Source organism: Uloborus diversus, chromosome 6 (genome assembly GCF_026930045.1).
Source record: "Uloborus diversus isolate 005 chromosome 6, Udiv.v.3.1, whole genome shotgun sequence".
Taxonomy (NCBI): domain Eukaryota; kingdom Metazoa; phylum Arthropoda; class Arachnida; order Araneae; family Uloboridae; genus Uloborus; species Uloborus diversus.
This window is the reverse complement of record NC_072736.1, coordinates 8,742,388-8,766,830: the sequence shown is the minus strand read 5'-3', so window position 1 is coordinate 8,766,830 and position 24,443 is coordinate 8,742,388. Positions and strand designations below refer to the sequence as shown.

Below are 24,443 nucleotides of genomic sequence, written 5' to 3'. Positions count from 1 at the left end.
ATAGTTACAAACAATTCTCCGTATTTAGGATCGGAGTCAGAAAGTTACATGTATCAGGTAAGGCTAGTTTCCAAGGTTTGTAGTTCTCAATAAGTCCGAGTTCTATACATGCTGCATGATAAGTTGGCAGGACCTTCAAACGTCAAAAGACTTTGGAAACATGTTAGACCAGGATAATGTTCTAAATAAATTCTTAATTGACAAAATTTAAATTGGCTAGTAGGAAAAATCTAGTACAATTCTACTGAGAAGTCAGTCTTTCTCAATCCCGGGATGCCTTGCAACCTCCTGTACTCGTTTTCTTTAGCCTCTACTTCATTAGCTTCTACTTTTTTCCCCTTGACAATTTCTTACTGATAGGATGTTTGTGTTCTATATTGTTTAACTATATCCTTTTAAATGCTTAAATGCGGTCATCATAAAGAATATTTCTCCAAATAATTTTTATCTCTTCTTGTTTAATTTCTTTCCTGTCGAGTGTTCTATTTTCGTTATTGTTTGACCTTTAAATGTACGGCAATTATGTGCAATTACTCTTTGAGTTGATAATTTTCTAAACTAAATGTACTTAAGCGAATTAATAAGCAGATGTTTCTTATTTCGATTTTAGTCTGAATAAAAACCTTAAAGAATAGCCCAAAGTGCATGCAAAATTAAATTTTAGAAAAAGGGATTCGTATCGTTTATCTGAACTAATTGAATTCAAGAACTAATTTGTCCGAAGCAAATCTCATTTATTATTCGTTGAAATAACTTTAGAAGTGTAAACATTCTTTGACTCTAAATGTTTTTTCTAAATGTTGTGACGATCTGCAAATCAAAACCGCTTGGAAAAAGCGGAGATCACCTTCGGAGTGGCGCGTGTCACGCAGGACCCCTTGGTGCGGTTGACCCCGAATGTCGCCCCACGGTCTGCGTACTGAATAGATTTGTGGACCATCTAGAAGGCAATGGGTGGACACGTGGACACGGCCTGGTCTTTGGCGGTATCGCCTCTTTTCAACATGGATTCAAACGCGGTACTTTGTGTCTGGTTTTTGGCCGCGGACCGTAGGCGGGATGTAGACCATGCGGAGCCAACGATCTAACAAATGAAAATTGCTCCCTAAACCATGAGTCGGTCGCCACACCATCAATCGTCCAATGAGAATTAATTACTGGACAAGACACACGCCCCTTGATGAGGAGGGGAGAAAAAAATGAAGATTGAGAGAGGACTTGGAAAAAAGATCTCGGAGAGGTCGGAGGCTCTGACGCACCCGAATGTGGAGTGAGCTCATACGAGCGGAATTTTCATAATGTGTGGGAGATAACCCTCGTCGTGAGGACAGGCCACGAGATTATGATTACCACGAACATTTAATTTGTATTGCTGTAAATATTCATTTTAACCAAGAGGAGTTACTCAAGATGAAATGGTGTACAATTTTATTTGTGTAAATAAAGGTTGAAGTAAAGTTTTAGTATGTGACAAATAGCTAGCCCCGGATCCAACGCTACCCAGGGGAACCCATAAAATTCGGCACAGTGGTAGCGCATCGCGCCTCAGGCACGGGTTCGATTCCCTGGTTGGGCACGGTCTATTCAGCCGTTCATCTTTTCAGTGGGTTGATAGAATGAGTACCATGCGTGCTTGGGAACTAAACCCTGTGGATTCCGCGTTTGATTGACCACCTAACAGGGACATTTGCCTTGCACCCCAGAACTCTCAGTCAGGAAAATTGAAGTGGGCACTGTAGGCCACGGCCCTCATGGGTTATTTCGTAACTGGGATTGGTTTAGTAAATTAATAACTGACTTAGAACAGGAGTGACAATTTAACATTTCCAGTAAAAATATTTTTTTGGCATAACGAGGATTGATTCAAGGAGGACTTGGAAATATTCAGATTGTAACCTTCCGATTTACTAAGATGCCGATATTCTAGAAAAGTGCACCAGTACTATATTCCTATCGCTCAATAAAATGTCTACATTTTATTGAACCTCATATTGTGAGACATCAGCTCAGTTAATTTTGTAGTCACATCAATTATGCTTTTTTGAACAATCAAGTTTGCTTACTGGTTTCACTTTTCAGCGACTTGACGTTTCTCATTCTATTGTGATTGGGAGATGGCGAGTCACGCTTTATGTGCCCTTTAAAAAATCGATTATTTGATTTTTTCACAGAAATCTTCTCGCTTCATATTGATTTGTTTGTTTATTTATTTATTCTTTGCAGACGACGAATCTTTTTGCATCTTAATTCTTCTTTTTCTCCCCCGAAACTCCGCAATGCATATTTATAAGACTCGTTTCAGTCCATTCTACTTCATAGATTTTGCATGACATTGTAATGAGAATAAGCTCACTGGATAGCATGTTGTTTTACGAGAAACGCTAAAATAAAGGAAGAGAGAATGACGCCTTTTATTTTTGAAGCAATTATCCGAATCACGTGATATATTTAGAAGTCAAGTGTTGGAAGTTGCCGCGTTTCTTGCACTAGGTTCACATAAAACACGTCTCTAATTCGTTATTGTTGAACCATATGACTTGGGTCCGTTGTCTCAGATTTTTCACACCAAATCACCGCGTTCACAACACTCTTTTCGACCCGGTAAATCCCCGCTCTGGCTCCGCAAATAACCGATTGAAGAATTCTCCGTTTCTATGTAAAAAGAGTTTTTCCCATTGTATACCCAGCATCCTTAGCGGCTAGTAGACAAACTTGTTTCGCGTAATGCATTCTGGGTAAGAACACCGCTTTCACACCAGAAGCAAGTAGGAGGAGAAAGATTCCACATATACCCCGCAAATAACTGGTTGCGGTGAAAAGCAGGTATTATCCGGGGTCAAAAGCAGGGTTGCCAGACGTCCCGGATTTCAAGGGACAGTCCCGTATTTTGAAAAATTGTCCCGCGTCCCGGGGAACTTCCATACGGGACGGCTAAAGTCCCGTATTCCAGCTGATAACATTATTTTACAGAACAAGACATTATTTTAAGAGAAAAAAATAAAGTGAAACAAAAAATGAAACAATGATCAATAAGAAAATCATGTGGCAGCAAACGCAAAAATTATTTTCCTTCTGATTTGGTTTGTTTGTTTTTGTTTTGGCGGTAGACCATCAGGACCGAATGGTTGCTTCTTTGCTCATTGACTATATTGGAAATATAATCTCTGCGCATGCGTCGTCAGTCGCAATGAAAACGATTTTTTTTCTTTTAAAAGCGGCATTTGGCGAGGTTTAATGCTTTGTTGCGATTGAATTTTTCAGATTTATCATGAATAGACGTCCCAAAAATATCTCCCCCCCCCTTTCACTCCTAGAAGCCTGTCCCGTATTTACTGTTCTTAATTCTCGCAACCGTGGTCGAAAGTGTCCATGGAAACGGCCCTATCGGTTCAAGGACGGATCCAGAAAGCGGTCGAGGAGGGGGCGATTGATTTCAGACGCTTGCCCTTTTTTCCAATCCCTCGTTCCTTAAAGTATCCCGACTGCGTTAAAATTGGCAAATTGAAATTTTTGTAAACAACTTTATGATTCCGTTTTGTAGTCTGACTCAATGGCTTTCCAAAACTGTCCTACCTTTTACTCTACGTGAACTGCAACTGAAGTATTAGCCCTATGATAGCTGAGTCGTAAACGAAACTCCAGACCAGAAGTCGCATTTAAATGCCCTTTCTGAAGAATGATAATTTTGACAAAAACTGTCTTATAAAACAACTAGAAAATCGCCCGTCAAGGTATGACGGGTGAAAATTGCTTCTACATTTGAACGAAGCCATTGCCTGTTTGGTGATATTTTGATACTTTAAATTGTAACCCTAACTCCAGTGGATTAACCCTAAATTCCAGTAGGTAGCGTTCATTGTTGACCATTCTTTCGTTTTTTCATTCCCCTGAAATGAGTCTTACCAGTAAAACAGTTAAGTTACCGGATCGAGTTCAGCCTTGTCACAATAAAGCCTTTTGCTGCATGTTAAACATTATCAAAACATATTAGCTAATTATCAAGACGTGGCTCGAGTTTCATTATTGAAACTCGATTATTGACTATTATGTATATGAGGATGATGTCTCAAAAAGTTATTTAAGTATTGGTGTGAAACTTTCTGAGATAGTTCTCTGTAATATGCTTGATGTTTTCCTCTAAATGTTAAGATGAATTTTAAAAATTAAGTAATCTTTTTATGAGGATAAGTTTAAGCAGAAGCATTTTTTTTTGTAGGACTTTCGTTCTTTAGAACTATTTTAAAAAACAAGAAATCATTTGGAGCAAAACACGCATAAGTGTCATAAAAATGTATTTCTACGAGGATTTATGTGTGATTAATGATTGGATATGCTCCCTCCATGCAGCTACTAATTCCTGCTGAAAGTCGAGAGCAAGTGACGGCGATTTGCGAACAATACCTTACGATTCGTCATTTGTCTGAGAGTCATACGAATACCGCTCATCAGGTCACCAATATCTTTTTAAGTTTTTATGGTTTTCTCTAGGATTAAAAAAAGAATATCTTGCCATACATACTTAGCTACGAAAGTTTGAGCATTAAACACTCCTGTTTATGAAAATTGCAACACCACGATGGACTTAACGCGAGTGAGCTGAAAATTTCAGGTAATGTAAAGTAGGACATGATATGCAAATGATTAGAATTGTAGACCGGTAGCGCATGCGTATGCTGAGCAGCGCATTCTGAACGGTGGATCGAATCGAATACAAATAGACGGCTATAGCGAGGCATGTATGATTATAGGTGGATATATGCTAGAGTAAACGTTAACTGAATCTTTACTACGCCTCTTCGACGAAAGAAAGCGAAATTTGAGCAAAGTTCGGAGTTTGAACGGGGCAGAATCGTTGGCCTTCGTGAAGCTGGATTGTAGTATCGTGCAGTAGCCGCTCGTTTGCAGCGTAACAGCAGCACAATCATGCGTGTTTGGAAGCAGTGGACGGACGAGGGTCGGATAGCTCGGAAATCCGGGAGTGGACCCCGAAATGTGACGTCAGCTCGCGGCGACAGACATCTGGTGCGTATGGCGCTTACGGACCGCTCAGTTTCTTCTAGACAATTGACAACACAGTGGTCAACAGCTACAGGTGTTTCATTGTGTGCTTCATCAATTCGGAGACGTCTGCTGCAGCGTGGGCTGCGCGTAAGGATTCCTTTATACAGGACTCCTCTCACGCAAAACCATTGCCGCCTGCGGCTACAATGGGCCAATGCGCATCGGAGCTGGCGTACTGAATGGCAACAGGACGTCTTTTCTGACGAATCCCGCTTCAATTTGTGGCACCTTGATGGCAGAATTAGTGTCAGGCGCTATGCCGGTGAACGGCGCATTCCGGAATGCATTATCGAACGCCACAGTGGATGAACACCCGGAGTTATGGTCTGGGGTGCCATAGGATATCATGGACGATCACAATTGCTACGAATTGTGGGCAATTTGAATAGTACCCAATACATAACCGAAGTTTTACAGTCACAAGCTATTATTCCTTTCCTGCAAGGATTGCCAGGGGCTGTATTCTAGCTGGATAATGCCCGTCCACATGTCGCCAGGACTGTCATATCCTATCTTGATTCACAACAGGTACAGCTCCTTCCTTGAACTGCATATTCCCCGGATATGTCACCGATTGAACATGTGTGGGATTTCGGTGGGCTGCGTCTCGCTCGTGATCCTCGTCCTGTTGCTTCGACAGACGAACTTTGGTTGCGCATACAAACAATATGGAATACTCTTCCGCATGCAGATATTCAAACTTTGTTTCACTCCATGCCGAGTCGTGTAGCAGCTCTTATTGTGGCACGTGGTGGCAACAACTAATTTCTATCTCTTTTTACTGTTTGTTTGGTTTGAAAATTTAATTATTTATTTGTACCATTACCACTCAACTGTGTATTAAATTTCATTCAACTGTGATGCTTCCTTCATGGTGTTGCAATTTTCACAAATAGGAGTGTAATTTCTTTTTTTCGCGCATGGCACCGTTAAAAATGAACTGTTTTAAATTTCATCATATTTTCAATATTTTTACTTTAAATTTCAATGTAATGCTTCGTTACTTCGTTTGTGTGCTGTAATTGATTCTTCAATTTGTTATTGGTCTCCTATTTAAAATACAATAGAACTTCATTTATCCGGTCTCAGTTTAACCAAATATTCTGTTTATCCGGATCAAATTTGTTAGTTGAAATATATATGTATATATACTTAAATAAGAATTATAAGTTGTAATAGCAAGAACGGAACTATAAATGCGCTAAATATTCGCTTTTTGTTTTGACTAAATGTGCAACCATAATATACATAGGTCGTATAATAAATTTTGGACACATACCTTTTTTTAATGTGGTATTATTGTGTGTATTCATCTATTTTTCTGCAATGTAAAAACAGTTCCTTACATCCTCGAAATTAGCTGAATATACAACTTATTTTCAATTTGGCATATCAAAACTTGACGTCTCAAAATTAACAAGAAGTTCTGTCTAGAACAAGACGAGCCTACTTTCCCGTATACCCATACTACTTTCTAGTACCTGATCAATATTCTCAAAAATAGCTAAAATCGCAAATGTTTTCAAACATATTTTTAAAATACTATAAGCTGATTTCGAGGAATAAAATATTCCTCACTCATCTAAAAAAATTAGATGCGTAAAAAAAAAAAAAAAAAAAAAAAAAAAAATAGCAGCAACTTTTTAAGCAAAGCAGCTAATACACTTTTTTCCATTAAAAAAATCTTTAACTGCTTTCAAAACGAAAAAATAATAATTAAAATTTATCAGCTCATTAAAATAAATACTTCATATAAAAAAAAAGAAAAATCGTTTCATTTTCCCTGTTGCCAAAAACAATTTTTTAAATGAATTAATGCACTTACCAAAATAAATAAAAACAATAAAATGTCAACTTAAAGAAATAATTTTCATTGTCAAAAAAAAAAAAAAAATCTTCTGCTCATAACCTAAATGACTTCGAGTTTATTCGCCGAAAACTGAATACCTAAATTAAAACTTTAGCGTAAAAATAAAAACAAGTCAGATCAACAATAATTATTTCACAGTCAAAACCATAGCTGCGGAGTCGGAGTTGGAGTCAATCTCATTTTGGGGTAAAGAAATCGGAGTCGAATATCGAAGAATCGGAGTCAGTCCAGGGGCGGCATTTCAGCATTTCATTTGGGGGGGTCGAGTTTCTTAAATATGAATTACCACAGTATGGAACCAAAACACATATTGGATAACAGCAAATAGTCATGATATGGGTTTAGAATTAATAAAAATAAGTGTTCAAAAGCAATTTAAATTTTTATGACAAAATTTGTAGTTCGTTTTAGAATATGTTATCATACCAAGTGTTTTAGTACTACAGTTTTCACCTTTTAATAAAGTTTTTATGCTTGATTTTTAAAGTACAGAAGAACACGAAATCTTGTTACTAATCCAGCAATGCCCAGTGTCATGCTCTTTTTTTCAGCTAAATTTTTTTCTCCATTGTGCTTCGAAAATAATTCTCTAACCTCCTAAAACACGAAAATGATTTTTCTCTACGAACTGAACTGATTGGAAAGTTGAAAAATAATTAAAGTAACAAAGTTACGTACGAAAACACACCTTTCACATCTTGCTCTTTAAAATCACCCAAGTAACTTTAAAAATTGTGATGATCTTCATTTTTCATTATTAAATAGTCTATTCTAGGCTAGTCTCTGAACGATTTTTCTTGCCTCATGCGATAAATTTTACTCATAATTGAAACAATTCATTTTTTGCTTTCAACATCCAATCCAGAAAATAAAGAGCCAACAATGCAGAAAAATATTTATCATCAAATCTTGTGTTAATTTCATTAGAAGCTGAAACTATTATTTTATACAATATGTTAAATCAAGATTTGACTTTACATCATCACGTGCATTTTGGTTACCTCTTCTAAATTCATTTGAATATTCTTTGCACTTTTTAAAAATTCTCTGGAGTAAGAATTTTTTTGAAAAGATCCACGCTTGGTTGGAATAATTTATTTTAGTTTAATATTTTTAAAAAATTACTTAAATCGGTGCGTTTTCGTTGTTTACACTTCTGTCGTGTGACATCACAAATGATGGAATGTCATTCAATGTTGCCATTCACAGAACAAAATATTTTTAATTCGCATCTTTACTCACGTGTATTGGCAACGATAGGGTTGATAGCCAGCGTATAGCGCAATATTCAATTCGCTTCTTGATTATCATAACGTGGAAACGTTATAGAAAGATGCGCCACAAAGTGCATCATTTGTGACGTCATGAGGACCACGCCTTGTTTGAAAAGTCGGACACTTTAAAAAATTAATTTAAAAAAAAATGTTTGAAAAATGAAAATATTTTCTGGGTCCATGTATTTTTTTTTTTTTTTTTTGCTCATTCTATCTATTTCAATGACTAAAAGTAGTACTTTTGACTGAAGGAAGCCACACCATTGTAGCTTAAACTGTAGCTTGAACAGTCCAAAAGTTCATGTTAGCTGATTGAAGATGTTTTGATATAGTCAAGCACTGTTCAAAGACTCTCCGCAATACAAACAAAACGAATAAAAAATCATATGAAGACATGTTAAAGGATATTAGCTTCTTCATTATTCAAAGAGTTGTTTTCCAAAATCACTGCTTTGAAGTTATCGAGAAGAGTTTTTGCGGTTTAAAAGACCATCTTGTGTTGTGTCTTAAAGACCCTCTTGTGTCACCTTGATATTGCATTATTAAAGAGGCCACAGAAAAGAGATATTTTTTTCAAAAATAGTATGTATTTTTAAGACGTAGCTATGAAAGTATACTATAAATTGAGCAGTTGAAATGTGTTTTCAGAAGAAAGTGATGAACACTCATTAAATGTACACACTCAAAATATGAGCGTAACAATGGATGTAAAATACCAAGGCATTTAGTGAAAATCATGCAGCCACACCACTACATGAGCCTCTCATAACCGTCCTTACACAGAGCACACAGAAATGAAATATTTAGCCTATATAAAGTTTACTTCTTTACTTAAAATTCACCTTAATTCTTTATCATTTTTTTTCTGTTCTGAAAAGGCCGGTAAAGTCTTGATGAATTTCTAATTATTTAAAAACATGGAAAACACTTGCTCAAATCTAAAAATAAGTCGAGTTTCTTCAACCATTACGGAGAACCAGCAAGATTCCTTTTCCATGAACATTGGTTTGCGATTTACGAAAATTGAATTTGCTCGTTTTTTTTAATCATTCCTCCCAAAAAATTTGGGGGTGCGACCGCCCCCTCTCGACCCCCCTATTTGCCGCCCCTGAGTCAGTCATTTGTCCTTCGTGTATACATTTTTGCCAAAGCTACGAAGTCAGAGTCGAAGTCGGGGAGTCGGAGTCCGATTAATTGTCGGGAACAGGAGTCGGAGTCAAGAGCCCCTAAATTCTCGGAGTCGAAGTCTGGAGTTTGGCGTCAAGAGCCATTTCCAACAAAATTTGTTTGAAGTAAATCCGCCTTCAAGTACGGAATCTACATTGACTTTCAGTTTCCACGTAGGCGCTACTGTTAAGGGATTTGAACTGTTCAAAATTGAACGGAAAATTGTTCAAATCAAAAAGATATTTTATATACAAGTTTTTCATCAAAAGATTTTTCCTACAAAGTTTGTTTGAAGCAAATTCGCCTCACAGTGCGGAATTGCCTTAAATTTCCCCGTAGGCGCTAATGTTAAGTTTTTTTAACTGTTCAAAATTGAACAAAAAATAGTTCAAATCAAAAAGTGAAATGTGGGAATGAGGTGTCCTTGCCGAGATCTTTCGAACAAAAAAAAGTTTGTTCGAATCGGACTATTCATTCGAAAGTTATTAGGGGGGGACAGACCGACAGACAGACAGACCGACAGACATTTTTCCCCATCTCAATACCCTACTTTCCAATTTTTAATTTTTCGATATTTATTTAATTATTTTATTTATTTTTGACTTTGTTTTGTTTTTCGCGATATTTTTAAGATGCATTAAGCCTTCTTTCATGCTTTTTTCTTCTTTTTCTGACTTTTACTGGGAAAGTAGGCTAAAAACTGGTACTAAAGTGACGTATTCATTAACGTGACGTATCATTAGTTGACGTATTTTATCATTTTAAAGAAGAATAAATTTGATCTGCTGATAAAAAATGTCATATCGACATCTTTTCAAACAATCTTATCTCAAAGCATTCCGAATTTTGCCCCCAACCCCGTCTACATGCCAACTCACACTTATTTCATTACAAGCAGAAGTAAAAACATATATTTTTTTATAAACAACTGAAGTAAAACTATTTTCATACATATTTTGTAACTACGAAATGCAAACTCTTCGCGTTTACGTAATTAGGTTATACCAAAACTAAAAACCCAAATTGTATTAGTTATCCTTCTTTTAAATCAAGTATTTTTGTAAATAACAAGAAGTTCCGTCTAGAACTAGACGAGCCTACTTTCCCGTATACCCATACTACTTTCTAGTACCTGATCAATATTCTCAAAAATAGCTAAAATCGCAAATTGTTTCAAACATATTTCTTTTAATATTTTAAGCTGATTTCTAGGAATAAAATATTCCTTACTTTTCTTCAAAAAAACGAACAAATAAAATAGCAGCACCTTTTAAACAAAGCAGCTAATACACTTCTTTCCATTAAAAATTTTTTTTAACAGCTTTCAAAACGAAAAAATAATAATAAGTTCATTAAAATAAATACATCATATAGCAAAAAATCGTTTCTTTTTCCCCTGTTGCCGAAAATAATTTTTTAAACGAATTAATGCACTTACCAAAATAAAAAAAAAAACAATAAAATGTCAACTTAAAGAAATAATTTTCATTGTCAAAAAAAAAAAAAAAAAAAAAAAAAATCGTCTGCGCATATTTTTCGAGTTTATTCACCGAAAACTAAATACCTAAATTAAAACTTTAGCGTGAAAATAAAAACAAATCATATCAACAATAATTATTTCACAGTTAAAACCATAGCAGCGGAGTCGGAGTCGGAGTCAATCTCATTTTGGGATAAAAGAATCGGAGTCGAATATCCAAGAATCGGAGTCAGTCATTTGTCCTCCGTGTATAAATGTTTGCCAAAGCTACGAAGACAGAGTCGAAGTCGGGGAGTCGGAGTCCGATTAATTGTCGGGAACAGGAGTCAGAGTCGGTGTCAGGTCCCCCTAAATTCTCGGAGTCGGAGTCGGGAGTAGGTCGTCAAGAGCTATTTCCAACAAAGTTTGTTTGAAGTAAATCCGCCTTCAAGTACGGAATCTACATTGACTTTCAGTTTCCCCGTAGGCGCTAATGTTAAGGGATTTGAACTGTTCAAAATTGAACGGAAAATTGTTCAAATCAAAAATATATCTTATATACAAGTTTTTTATCAAAAGCTTTTTCCTACAAAGTTTGTTTGAAGCAAATTCGCCTCACAGTTCGGAATTGCTTTGAATTTCCCCGTAGGCGCTAATGTTAAGTTTTTTTGAACTGTCCAAAATTGAACAAAAAATAGTTCAAATCAAAAAGTGAAATATGGGAATGAGGTGTCCTCGCCGAGATCTTTCGAACAAAAAAAAGTTTGTTCGAATCGGACTATTCATTCAAAAGTTATTAGGGGGGGACAGACAGACAGACCGACAGACAGACAGACCGACAGACAGACCGACAGACAGACCGACAGACAGACCGACAGACAGACCGACAGACATTTTTCCCCATCTCAATACCCTACTTTCCAATTTTTAATTTTTCAATATTTATTTAATTATTTTATTTATTTTTGACTTTTTTTTGTTTTTCACGATATTTTTAAGATGCATTAAGCCTTCTTTCATGCTTTTTTCTTCTTTTTCTGACTTTTACTGGGAAAGTAGGCTAAAAAGGTAATAGTCAACAATCGATGCAATTTTTTAAGAGTATTTATTGAAAACAATGACATTGATGCTTTTCCGGTATCAATCCTCATATAAATAATAACCGATGATAGAGTAACATGCGTGTTTCAACAATGAAACTCGCGCCACGGCATGTTAATTTGATAATATGATTTGGTAGAGTTTAACATGCAGGAAAAGGCTTTATTGTGACAAGGCTGAACTCAATCCAGTAACTTATCTGTTTTACTGGTAAGACTGTCATTTCAGGGTAATGAAGAAACGAATAAATGGGCAACAATGAACGCTATTTACTGCAGTTAAGGGTTAATCCACTGGAGTTAGGGTTAAAACTTAAACTGCCAAAATATCACCAAACAGGTAATTGCTGCTTTCAAAATGTAGAAGAATATTTTCACCCCTCATGCCATGACGGGCGACTTTCTAGTCTGTAAAGAATATTAGTCTTCACGTAACAAGTGATTTATAGCAGCATTTGGTAATTTATTTCAAAGATGGCTGCAAAAGCGGTTGATTGCAACATGTTTTAGTAGCGCCTTCTGTGAAATAACTGACAAACTAGAGCAGCAGAACATTTCAAAGTTGATGTCGTTTTTAGCCTACTTTCCCAGTAAAAATCAGAGAAAGAAGAAAAAAGCATGAAAGAAGGCTTAATACATCTTAAAAATATCCCGAAAAACAAAAAAAGTCAAAAATAAATAAAATAGTTAGATAAATATTGAAAAATTAAAAATTGGAAAGTAGGGTATTGAGATGGGGAAAAATGTCTGTCGGTCTGTCTGTCTGTCTGTCGGTCTGTCTGTCTGTCGGTCTGTCTGTCTGTCGGTCTGTCTGTCGGTCAGTCTGTCTGTCCCCCCCTAATAACTTTTGAATGAATAGTCCGATTCGAACAATTTTTTTTTTGTTAGAAAGATCTCGGCGAGGACATCTCATTCCCATAATTCATTTTTTGATTTGAACAATTTTTCGTTCAATTTTGAACAGTTCAAAAAAACTTAACATTAGCGCCTACGGGGAAATTCAAATCAAAAATAAATCTTGAACTTAGAAGCGAAGTGGCTTCAAACAAATTTTGTAGGGAAAAACTTTTGATAAAAAACATGTATCGAAAATATCTTTTTGATTTGAACAAGTTTTCGTTCAGTTTTGAACAGTTCAAATCTCTTAACATTAGCGCCTAAGGGGAAACTGAAAGTCAATATAGATTCCGAACATAAAGGCGGATTTACTTCAAGCAAACTTTGTTGGAAATAGCTCTTGACGACCTACTCCCGACTCCGACTCCGAGAATTTAGGGGTACCTGACACCGACTCTGACTCCTGTTCCCGACAATTAATCGGACTCCGACTCCACGACTTCGACTCTGACTTCGTAGCTTTGGCAAACATTTATACACGGAGGACAAATGACTGACTCCGATTCTTGGATATTCGACTCCGACTCTTTTATCCCAAAATGAGATTGACTCCGACTCCGACTCCGCTGCTGTGGTTTTAACTGTGAAATAATTATTGTTGATATGATTTGTTTTTATTTTCACGCTAAAGTTTTAATTTAGGTATTTAGTTTTCGGTGAATAAACTCGAAAAATATGCGCAGACGATTTTTTTTTTTTTTGACAATGAATATTATTTCTTTAAGTTGACATTTTATTGTTTTTTTTTTATTTTGGTAAGTGCATTAATTCGTTTAAAAAATTATTTTTGGTAACAGGGGAAAAAGAAACGATTTTTTTTTTTATATGATGTATTTATTTTAATGAACTTATTATTATTATTTTTTCGTTTTGAAAGCTGTTAAAAAAATTTTTTAATGGAAAGAAGTGTATTAGCTGCTTTGTTTAAAAGGTGCTGCTATTTTATTTGTTCGTTTTTTTGAAGAAAAGTAAGGAATATTTTATTCCTAGAAATCAGCTTAAAATATTAAAAAAAAATATGTTTGAAAAAATTTGCGATTTTAGCTATTTTTGAGAATATTAATCAGGTACTAGAAAGTAGTATGGGTATACGGGAAAGTAGGCTCGTCTAGTTCTAGACGGAACTTCTTGTTAGTTTTGAATGAAAAATTGAAAACAAAATCATTTGCTTGAAAAATATTATCAAACAAAAATCTTCTTAACATTACAAAACATTCAGAAATTATAATGTTGAGAAATTGTAATGTAAAACTCTGAAAAATATTTTTATTCACAGAAAAAGAAAAAAATTACAGTTGATCTGTTCAAATATTTACAAAATCACAAAAATGCTTCCTTCTCTTAAAATGAAAATGGGCGTTAAATCTGAAGCTCTGGTTTCTTAGAAGCGAAATCAGCGAGCTTTGGCGTCGCTTCTCGGCGTGACGCTGAAATCAAAGTCAAGTGATTCCGACGTGGCCATTCACGACGTCGATTTAGCTCGGGCGCGCATGTGCAGAAGAATCAAGTTTTCCTCTCGGCGATAAGCGACGCCGAAAGTCAGCGATTCGCTCCTAGGAAACCAATGCTTAAGTGGCGAACTTGCACTTGACATGAGAACTATGAGTACTTAGCGGGGTTGAGAAGTTTTGGGGTCACTTCATTCATCTCGTCGGGGAGCCGTCTCTTCCTGAAAAACATGGGGGAAAAAACCATAAGGAGAAAACATTACATTGTAGGAATGTTCTTTTGGGTATTTCGTAAAATATCAAGTAAAAATCTTTGTACTGTCGGACCTCGATATAAGGTCACCCCTCGGGACTTCACAAAACTGACCTTATAAGCGCGGTGACCTTATAACCAATTCACATATATTCATTGATAAATAAGCATTTAATTCATTAAATCACTTCAAAATTTAATGCGTTCAAAACTTTCAGTTAATTAGGTTATTATAGTTAAATTGATTTGAACCAATTTACATTTTTGGAATCAATAAGAACTTTTGAAATTATTTTTTAAAACTTTCATTTAGAGTAAAGCTGCATTCAAATATCCCCAAGCAAACAACTGTTGTGCAACTTACCTTACTTAAAATTGTCATTAATACAGGACTAATGTGTTTTATCTTTAATTTAAACAAAATGGTTTCTAATTATTTTCTGAAAATTTCTTCAGCTTCTCATAACTGGTAAAAGAGTGTAATATGTACACGCTGAGTGCCCACACTACTGCTTCATATTTTAGTATCACTGTCGTAATGCCCACTTGCTCCTGCATTCTGTTCACTACCTGCTACGTTAATAGGAAAAACGACTTTTCACTTTTTAAGGATCGTATATCGCGATGAATTCTTGGAAGTGAATCTGTTAGGCACTGAAATCATTCAAAGAAATCTGATAAAAGTGACCTTATAAGCAATTAATGTATTATGACCTGACCATTTATCCGATAATACATGACATGGAATTCCTATTCAGTGCGCCGGGACTTGAGAAAAGTGACCTTATATGCGGGATGACCTTATAAGCGGGTGACCCTATATCGAGGTCTGACTGTATTTTCTTTGATATATTAGCATGCAGACTAAAAACACAATTTTTTATTACCTTTCTGCGTGGGTGGTGGAAAAGAAGGGAAAAGGTGTAGGTGCAGAAGAATAACAAACAGCACTTATTCAGGAGCAGATATAGACTACCATTTCAAGGGGGGGGGTGTCATGCTGAAGAATCCCCCCCCCCGTGAACGAACTTATAGTTTTGGACAAAAAAAAAAAAAAATCGGAAACTGCTTAGGCATCAATAAAAAACGCAAAATAGACCAGGAATAAAGCATAAACCTTATAAATTAGTTTCACAAGCAATGAAACGAATTAGTATTTCAAATATTTTCTTTCAAAAATAATTACTGAATTGAAAAACTACTCAAATCGTTTACATTTTATTCATAAAGTGTTTGAACACAATGTGGACGGATACTATTGTCGACGTTTTAGGTGGGTGAGGGTGTGTGTGTGTGTCATGGTCCCCATGTCAGAAAACCAGCAATTAACGAGCTGATGTGTGCATCACATGACTTCCTTTTACTCCAATTTAATGTCATTTCCCCATTATTCGCTATTTTAATGTGATTCAATATTTATTCTTTAAATATCACCAACAATGGCCAAATTGAAACCAAAAAAAAAAAACTCCGCCAAATTTGTCGCCAAGTTGGCGACAAAACTTGGCGACCAAAAGACTGGCGATATATCGCCAAGTGTCCGACAAATTATAACGCCACTTGAGTTTACATCGAAATTAACAATGATTTCCCCCCAAAAAGGTGCAAAAGACCCCCTTAGGAACATCCGAAAGCAACCAAAAGGGGAGGTGCACAACTAGACCCCACTACGAGTCTATGTACCAAATTTCAACTTTCTAGGACATACCATTTTTGAGTTATGCGAGATACATACGCACATACGCACATACACACATACGCACATACATACAGACGTCACGAGAAAAGTCGTTGTAATTACCTCGGTGATGGTCAAAATGGATATTTCGCGTGTCTATACATTCTTAGGCACTTTTCCGCATGTGGTCGAATCGAAAAAAAAACTCAACATTCATTTGGGGGTGAGCAAAATGGAAATTAAGGGCGATTTTTGAGTGAAAATTTTTTCGCGAATACAATACTTCCTTTTTTGTAAAAGGAAGTAAAAAATAATCTTTACTAATAATAAAGCTGTAAGTCTCTCTTTCTGGATGTCCGGAGGATGTCTGGATGTCTGGATTTCTGTGACGCGCATAGCGCATAGACCGTTCCGCCGATTTTCATGAAATTCGGCACAAAGTTAGTTTGTAGCATAGGGGTGTGCACCTCGAAGCGATTTTTCAAAAATTCGATGTGGTTCTTTTTTTATTCCAATTTTAAGAACAAAACTATCATAAGATGAACGAGTAAATTACGAAATTATCATAACGTGGAACCGTAACATGGGTACAAGTCAATTGGTGAGAAAATTCACCATACATTATTTGTAAATATACAGGCAAACCAAAAGACCTTTTAATTTTTTCTATTACGGGCAAAGCCGTGCGGGTACCACTAGTAATAAATAAATAAACATCCAGATCAAAGGGGGAAAAGCAGATCACTTCAGGTAGAATTTTCGACCTACTCCTTACTAAGTGGAAAGCGGGTTAGTGCTCAGGTGGTATTGATTAGCAACAGGAAATAATGTAAACTGGTGTTACCGAAATTTCTTGCTTCATAGTGTGTTAAGTGGGGGGGGGGGGACTTTTTCAATGTTATTTTCTCAGTTTAGTCTGGAATGAATCTGTTTCTTTTTGCTTTGCGACAACTGGCTCAGCAAAAAAAAAAAAAAACAATCGCAGTATGTGGTTGTTATTCATGTATATATATATATATATTAGGGTGGTCCTTATTTTTGAAGTTGTAGATATTTTACACGACGCCCCCTCAATTTGTTCAATTATACAAATAAATGATCCATGCAAAATTTTAAGTCAATCCATGAATATTAACACGTGCTCCTAGGGCCCCCTTTTTTGAGTTTTAAAGAAATAATTGCGAATTTTCTCATTTTTATGTAAAAATATTCCTAGGTTTCACTTTTAAAGTAATTTCGAACCTAAATAGATGTTGCTACTTCCAGACCAACCATTCTCTCACTTTCATTCTGTAAAATTTTACATATTACATAGGGTACATGTACACCAATGGCCTTGGGACAGGTATACCGCTATTCGCGTTCGTTTCAAACCAAGCGGCAGGAGAACATTTCTTTCCACCAAGATGGACACAAGGGATTCTAAAGGCCATTAATGAATGGCCTAGGCCATTAATGAATAATTTTGACAACAAAAAATTGCCTCCTCCAGCCTTTGGGGGTGTTGATTTAGAAAATTTTCTGTGTATGTAATATATGTGGCAAATAGGGTCACTAGGTTTCCATGCTATAAATATAAGTAATGACAATTATATTTTAATTCCCTGTGCTTTAGTTATATACTTAAATGTTTGTGCATTCTTATAATTTAAATTTTGAAAAATCCTCGATTACCCTACCATAAAAATAAACTCTATTTTCCATATCTAAAATATAAATGAAAAAAAATTCCAGATCGGAATAATGTAAAAATCTATACTTTAAACTGTCTTCTATTTCAGTACATAGTCCTTTAATATCATCAAATTCCTCTTGCAATTCACAAGATTTAGAAACCGAAATGGGTATATATTCTAACCTGTTGAACCTTTTTTCTATATCTGATCTATCACAACGCAAAAAACTTGACAATTATTGAGATCTGCTCGCTTTTCATCAATGTTAGACAAATGTCATATTAGGGACAAAGATGCTGCTCATTTATTAACAGATTATGTAGATGCAGTAAATATATATCCAAATAACCTTATGACAATCGTAGATCCCTTAAGAGAGCAAGAGAAAATCTTCGAGAGGTAAAATCAGACTTCATGAATTTAAATTTAGATTTTTTAGTTATTCCCTGGGATACAAAGCTACATCCAGATGTAACTGGAAAAAAATTGCCGACAGGCTATGATAACTTTAGGTTCCAATGTTGAACAGCTACTCAGAATTTCTGAGATATTTCTTCAGTTGTATATGATATCTTAGATGATTGCTCTTTATTGCTAATTGTTCAAGCTGTAGTGTTTTATACAGCGGCTTACAATACCAACCGTATAAATTGTGCAGGTAGTAATTTTTTTAGAGCAAAAGCTGAACGGTGATATATCGCATTTGTATTGCTATCATCATGCACTTGAAATCGTACTGCAGAGTGTCTTTAAAGAAGTTCTTGCCTTTCTTAGTTCTAGACTCGATATTCCATTATTTAAGCGCTTCAAAATTCAAAAATTACACATACCACTTAAATTCTAAAAGAAGAATTTGATGACATATTATTGTTTATAGAAAGCGGAATTAAGAAATATTACAGAGAATTCTCATAACGTGTAATAATATTTCTTGGTGAAGTCCTCCCTACTACAGGGATATGTTTTCGGCAACCTGGAGCTTATTCCTGACCCAGAGGGGTGGCAAAAGGAATTTCTTGTTTGAAAATTTATATATTTAGGAAGCAATTTAAATTGGCACTACATGAAGAGATTGCCCGTACACAGTTAAATGTTGTATGAAGATATAGTTTTTCGCAGCAACCCATTCTAAGCCTTTTGAATTAATATAAAGTCTAGTGTCTCAAAAACCTGCAGCGTACAAAATGATGACAAACATGCAGCAGAAGCAGTGATTGAAAAATTCATAAATCACTTATGGTACTTAGGGGATGAACTAATAGCTTTGTCCGTATTGGAGGAAGGAATTAACTTTGAAGATAGAAAAAGACTACTTCAAAAAATGCTTGCTGAATAGGAAGACGTGTCTGATGACTGTATAAAAAATTTCAAATAACAGTAGATGATTTGGAATACTTTCTTAGTAAAGATCTTCCTCTTTATAGAATCAATTACAAGTCAATAAAACTGTTTGATAAGTTACAAACACCAAAAGATGTTTTCCTATTTGATCCTGATTCATGGCAAAATGAAGGAAGCTATTTAAAGGGAAGAGATATCGTTAAAATGCTGAAAGTTGTGAATGATACAACTGAAAAAGGAGCACAATTAATCGAAGAATTTCACAATCAATTTACCAAATATGAGTCACAAAAGCAATTTAGTTTTTTACAGACACTCCAAGACCATCGGGAAAAAAATGCACACAATTGAGATACATTGAGAAAAGCGTACGATTAAGGTAAAGTTTCTAAAGCAATATTTCATTCTTATTTAATGTAAAATCTTTAGACGATATGAAATAATTAAAAAGATTAATTTTAGTGCTACCTCGCTCAGGGGCGGCAAATAGGGGGGTCAAGAGGGGGCGGTCGCTCCCCCAAATTTTTTGAGCAGAATGATAGAAAATGGGTGAATTCAATTTATGTCAGTCAGAAATCAATGTTCATAAAAAAAATCTCGCTGGTTCTCAGTAATTATTTGATGAAACTCGACACATTCCCAGACTAGAAAAAGTGTTTTTCGTTATTTGGCTGATTACTTAGAAATTCTTGAAGTATTTTCCGGCCTTTTCAGAACATAGAAAACTGATAGTGAACCATGGCTTATTTTAACTAAAGAAGACATTTCCTCATATAGGCTAAATATTTCATACTTGTGTGCCCAGTGTAATAATGGTATGACCAATATGAGATGCCCGTGCAAAGTGGTGTGGCTGTATGATTTTCACAAGGAAATTCCCTTGATATTTTACATTCACTTTTACTCTCATTTTTTAAGTGTATATTTATTTGATGAGTGTTCATCGCTTTCTTCTGATAGAAACACGTTTCAGCTGCTCAATGCATTATATGCTTTCATAGAAATTTCTTAAAAATGCATGTGATTATTGAATTAAAAAAAAACATATCAACGATTATCTTTTATGGGATTTTTATTTATATAATCTCGGCGTGACACAAGAGGGTCTCCAAGAGAGTTAAAACCATAAAAACAATTCTCTATAACTTTAAAGCAGTGATTTGACGACTGGAAGAAGTATTGATAAACGATTCTTTCAATGATGAAAACGCTCATGCCCTTTAGCATGTATGAATTCCTTTGAATTTTTATTCAATTTGTTTGCATTGAGGAAAGTTTTTGAAAAATGCTCTACTCTACATCAAACCATCGTCAATCCGCTACCCTTAATTTTCGGACTATTCAAGCCACAGTTCAATCTACAACTGAAACTGAAAATAGATTTTATATACATGTATATTTCAATCAAACGTGAAATGTTCAAAAATTTTTTTCCTCCGAACCAAAAAAAAGTGACAAAAATCCACATGATGATGTGAAGTCAAACATTGATTTTTTAATATTTTGTATGACGTAATATATTAAGTTTCGAATGAAATTAACACAAGATTTGATGATAATTATTTTTCTGTATGGTTGGCTCTATATTATCTCTATTGGATTTTGAAAACAAAAAATAAAATGTTTCAATTATGAGTAAAATTTTTAGCATGAGGCACAAAATATACAAGCAATATACTGACAGACCGGTTATCACATCCAGAGACTGCAGTTTCGTCCTTGTTATGTACTCATCAGTCTGGAATAGTGAATAACAGTTCTGGAGGCATATGACATCTCATTGAAGTTGGGAGCGCCGAAGAGAAGAGATTATTCAATGATGAAAATTTAAGCTCCTCTCAATTTTTGAAGATGCCTGGGTGATTTATTTAGAAGAGCAAGACAGTGGCGCCGACTCCATGGGGCTTGAGGGGGCCCGAGCCCCCTCAAAAATATTTTTGAGGGGGCAGAGCCCCCCCAATAAATCAAGAAAATTATAAGTTACATTATGCTTTCTAAACTCATAAATTTATCTGTTATTTTCCTTGTTTGAAGATAGTTTACCTTGTAAAATATATTCAGTAATGAGTTAAAACAAATAATTATTACGGTTGTGTAAGCAGGTTAACTGAAAACGAGTGGTGCGAATGATGATAGTGTTACAGTGCTGCCAGTACTGTAAAAATTTGTCCCAGTGCGCGAACTTACGGGTCAAGTCTGTTGCCGGTGGGCAGCGCTGCGGCGCGCTCACCTAAGTGTTGCTGATCTGGAAAAATATATATGAGAGTTTGATTTGTATATAAAATGGGAGGCGTGATAGTTTTGAATACTTTTGGGAATCGTGTTTAAAAGAAAACCTTCACAAAATGATGATCCTTCCCTTCCTCGGAATCGACGTGTACCAAAGAAGTATGAAAACAATGAAGGCAGCTCACCGCACACTTTCAAAATCCCAAAGGAAAACATTTGACTCGCACTACTTATGCGAAATAGCTATAACACGATTTTTTCTCCAGTATTCAGACCTAACGCGAATTCCTCACCGCAACACGAAAATTCTCGGAAGGGAATCGTGGTGTGTTCGTATCAGCTTTGCTATTGGCTACTAAATTTTTTTTTTCTCATGAATGTATCTTTATCCTTTTACCATCGCTGAGAGTTGAAGTTCCCTTTTCATTTTAAATGCGAAAGTTAATGAAATATAATGACACCTAAGAGCGCTGTTTCATCTAAAGTTTGTGAAGATAAAAAGAGAAAGTTTCATGACAATTAAAGAAAAGCTAGAGCTTCTTGAAAAGATGATGGTCAACTAAAAAATGCGTTGAAGGTAGCACGAGAAGTAGGTATGAGTGATTCTTCCGTACATACAATTACAAGTCAAGAAAAGGAAATCCGTAAAAATTCACCGAGTAGTGTCTTGCAAAAATTTATGAAAATGGAAACTGCTCATGTATTGTGTACGAATATCATTAATTGATCGACTGTACAGTACAACTAAAGATGCATTTGCTTTTCTTACTATATACTGTGTCTACCGTATACCGGTTTATTTTTTCTTTCTTTCCCATTAATCATTGATTTTGTACATCGTAGCAGTATTTTATGTTGAATAAAACGTTTTTTTTAAATACAAGTAAACATTCAGTTCTTTATGTAAGAGACAGTAATGTACAGTTAGTTAAGAGATGGTTTTTAACAGTTTGAGGGGGTGATTACAAGTGTCTAAAATAATTGGGTACGTTTATAAAAAATTTTACACATACCCTTATCCACAACGCGAAAATTCGACCTACGCGAGAGATCTTGGAATGTATCCCTCGCGTAAGACGGGAGTTGACTGTACTACAAGGCAATATACATTGAGGTTTGTAAAATGGTGCAATTTTGCATTATTGGGCGATTTACATCAACTGGACGCACACAGGTCATTGCAGTTGAACAAGAGTGCTTGCTTTTATTAAACAGAGGTGAAAGAGAAGAGAACATTTTGAAAAATCAACTGAGTTTTTCAAAAATGACCTAGACAATGAGAGACTGCGTTTACACTTGAATATGTTAGCCGATGTCACTAATGTAAAAACAACTGGTCTTAAAAAGCATGCGTAAATTAAATTTCCTTTTTACAAAAATACTGTGTGTGTGTTTGTATTTATTTCTTCCGTTTTTCGAAGCCAAAAAATATGTGTCGGGCTTGTCGAGTTTTCGAGGTTCTAATGTTGATTCTATGATTTTAAAAAAACTTTAAAACTCACTATTTTTCATCTCAAATTTAGAAAATTTCCTGCGGCATGCCCCCTTTTCCCCGATATTTTTTAAGTCGGCGTCTCTGGCAGTGCCCTTCAATGCAAGTCAAGCGCCCTACCTTTTCCATGCCTAGCTACGGCACTGCATGACTCCCCATAAAATAGAACAAAAAAATGTCTCTTACTAAGACAAGTGACATGATCTAGTTGAACCAGAAAAATTTGTATACCAATTTTTGGATTGTTTTACTTTGAAAACGCCATGCCACATACTGTTTGTTTTTTAAATTATACACACCAGAAAATATGTAAATTGGCATTTTCAAGGCACAACAATCGACCTTTATTTGGGGGGGGGGGACCTCCATGGGATTACATAACCCCCTAAACCCCCGGTGATGACTGGGCCAGCCCCCCCAATGATTTTTGCAAGTCGGCGCCCCTGGAGCAAGATATAAAAAGTGTTTTCATACATAACTTTGTTACTTCAATTATTTTTTAACTATTCTAATCAGCTCAGCTAGTAGAGAAATATTTTTTTATGTCCCAGGAGGTTAGAGAATTATTTTCGAAGCACAATGAGCGAAAAAAAAAAGTTTTCTATTTAGCTGTACTGACAAGATAAAACAGCACAACACTAGGCACCAATAGATTAGTAACACGATTCCCTGCTCTTCCGAATTCCAAAAATCATGCATTAAAACTTTTCCAAAAGGTATAAAACTTTTAGTATCGAGATGTTTTGTATGATAACTTATTAGAAAATGAATCAAAATTTTAATTGTTTCTAAACACTAATTTTCATTCATATTAAATCAATTTTATGACCACTTCCCGTTAGCTAATATGTGTTTGGTATCGCATTGTGGTAATACATATTTAAGAAACTCGACCCCCCAAATGAAATGCTGAGATGCCGCCCCTGACCTCGCTGTAAAAATATTTTGCAAAACATAGGAGAAACGATGTACGGGATCTGAAGTAAAGACTCGAAGATTTGTGGGAAAATTATCAAAAGTGTTAAAGTTCAACGTCCTAGGGGCACGTGTTATTATTGACCGATCGAGTTCAAATTTTGCACCGATTACTTTTTATTATAGTGTCACAAAACTAGGGGGCGTCACTTGTTGAATTCCGAAATATTTTTTTCCCATATAAATAAGGACCACCCTAATATATATATATATATATATATATATATATATATATATATATATATATATATATATATATATATATATATATATATATATATATATATATATATATATATATATATATATATATATATATATATATATATATTTCAACTGAGCATTTTCCTTACTTGCTGCAAGAAAAGAATACTTGGTCCTTTCCAAAGGCTTCAGCGTCTCCTATCGTCTGCGGCAAAATTTCGTTCAGGGTTTCTGGTAGGAAGCTGGCAGCGACAGCAGCTAGCAGACACATCAGCCCCATGATCAAGAACGGAATGTACTTTCCGATGAATGCCTGAAG

General features: G+C 35.4%; 1 protein-coding gene across 1 annotated transcript in view; it reads right to left on the bottom strand.

Annotated features, from left to right (window-relative positions):
* Nucleotides 1-14,188: 14,188 nt before the first annotated feature.
* The window catches only part of LOC129224542 (organic cation transporter 1-like), a 71,483-nt gene continuing 61,228 nt past the window's right edge, over nucleotides 14,189-24,443 (bottom strand). The window contains exons 10-11 of the mRNA XM_054859017.1: nucleotides 24,274-24,437; nucleotides 14,189-14,497 (exon numbers count right to left, since the gene is read on the bottom strand). Of these exons, the coding sequence (XP_054714992.1) occupies nucleotides 14,428-14,497; nucleotides 24,274-24,437 (234 nt within the window). The 3' untranslated portion in view covers nucleotides 14,189-14,427. The remainder of the gene's footprint in view (nucleotides 14,498-24,273; nucleotides 24,438-24,443) is intronic.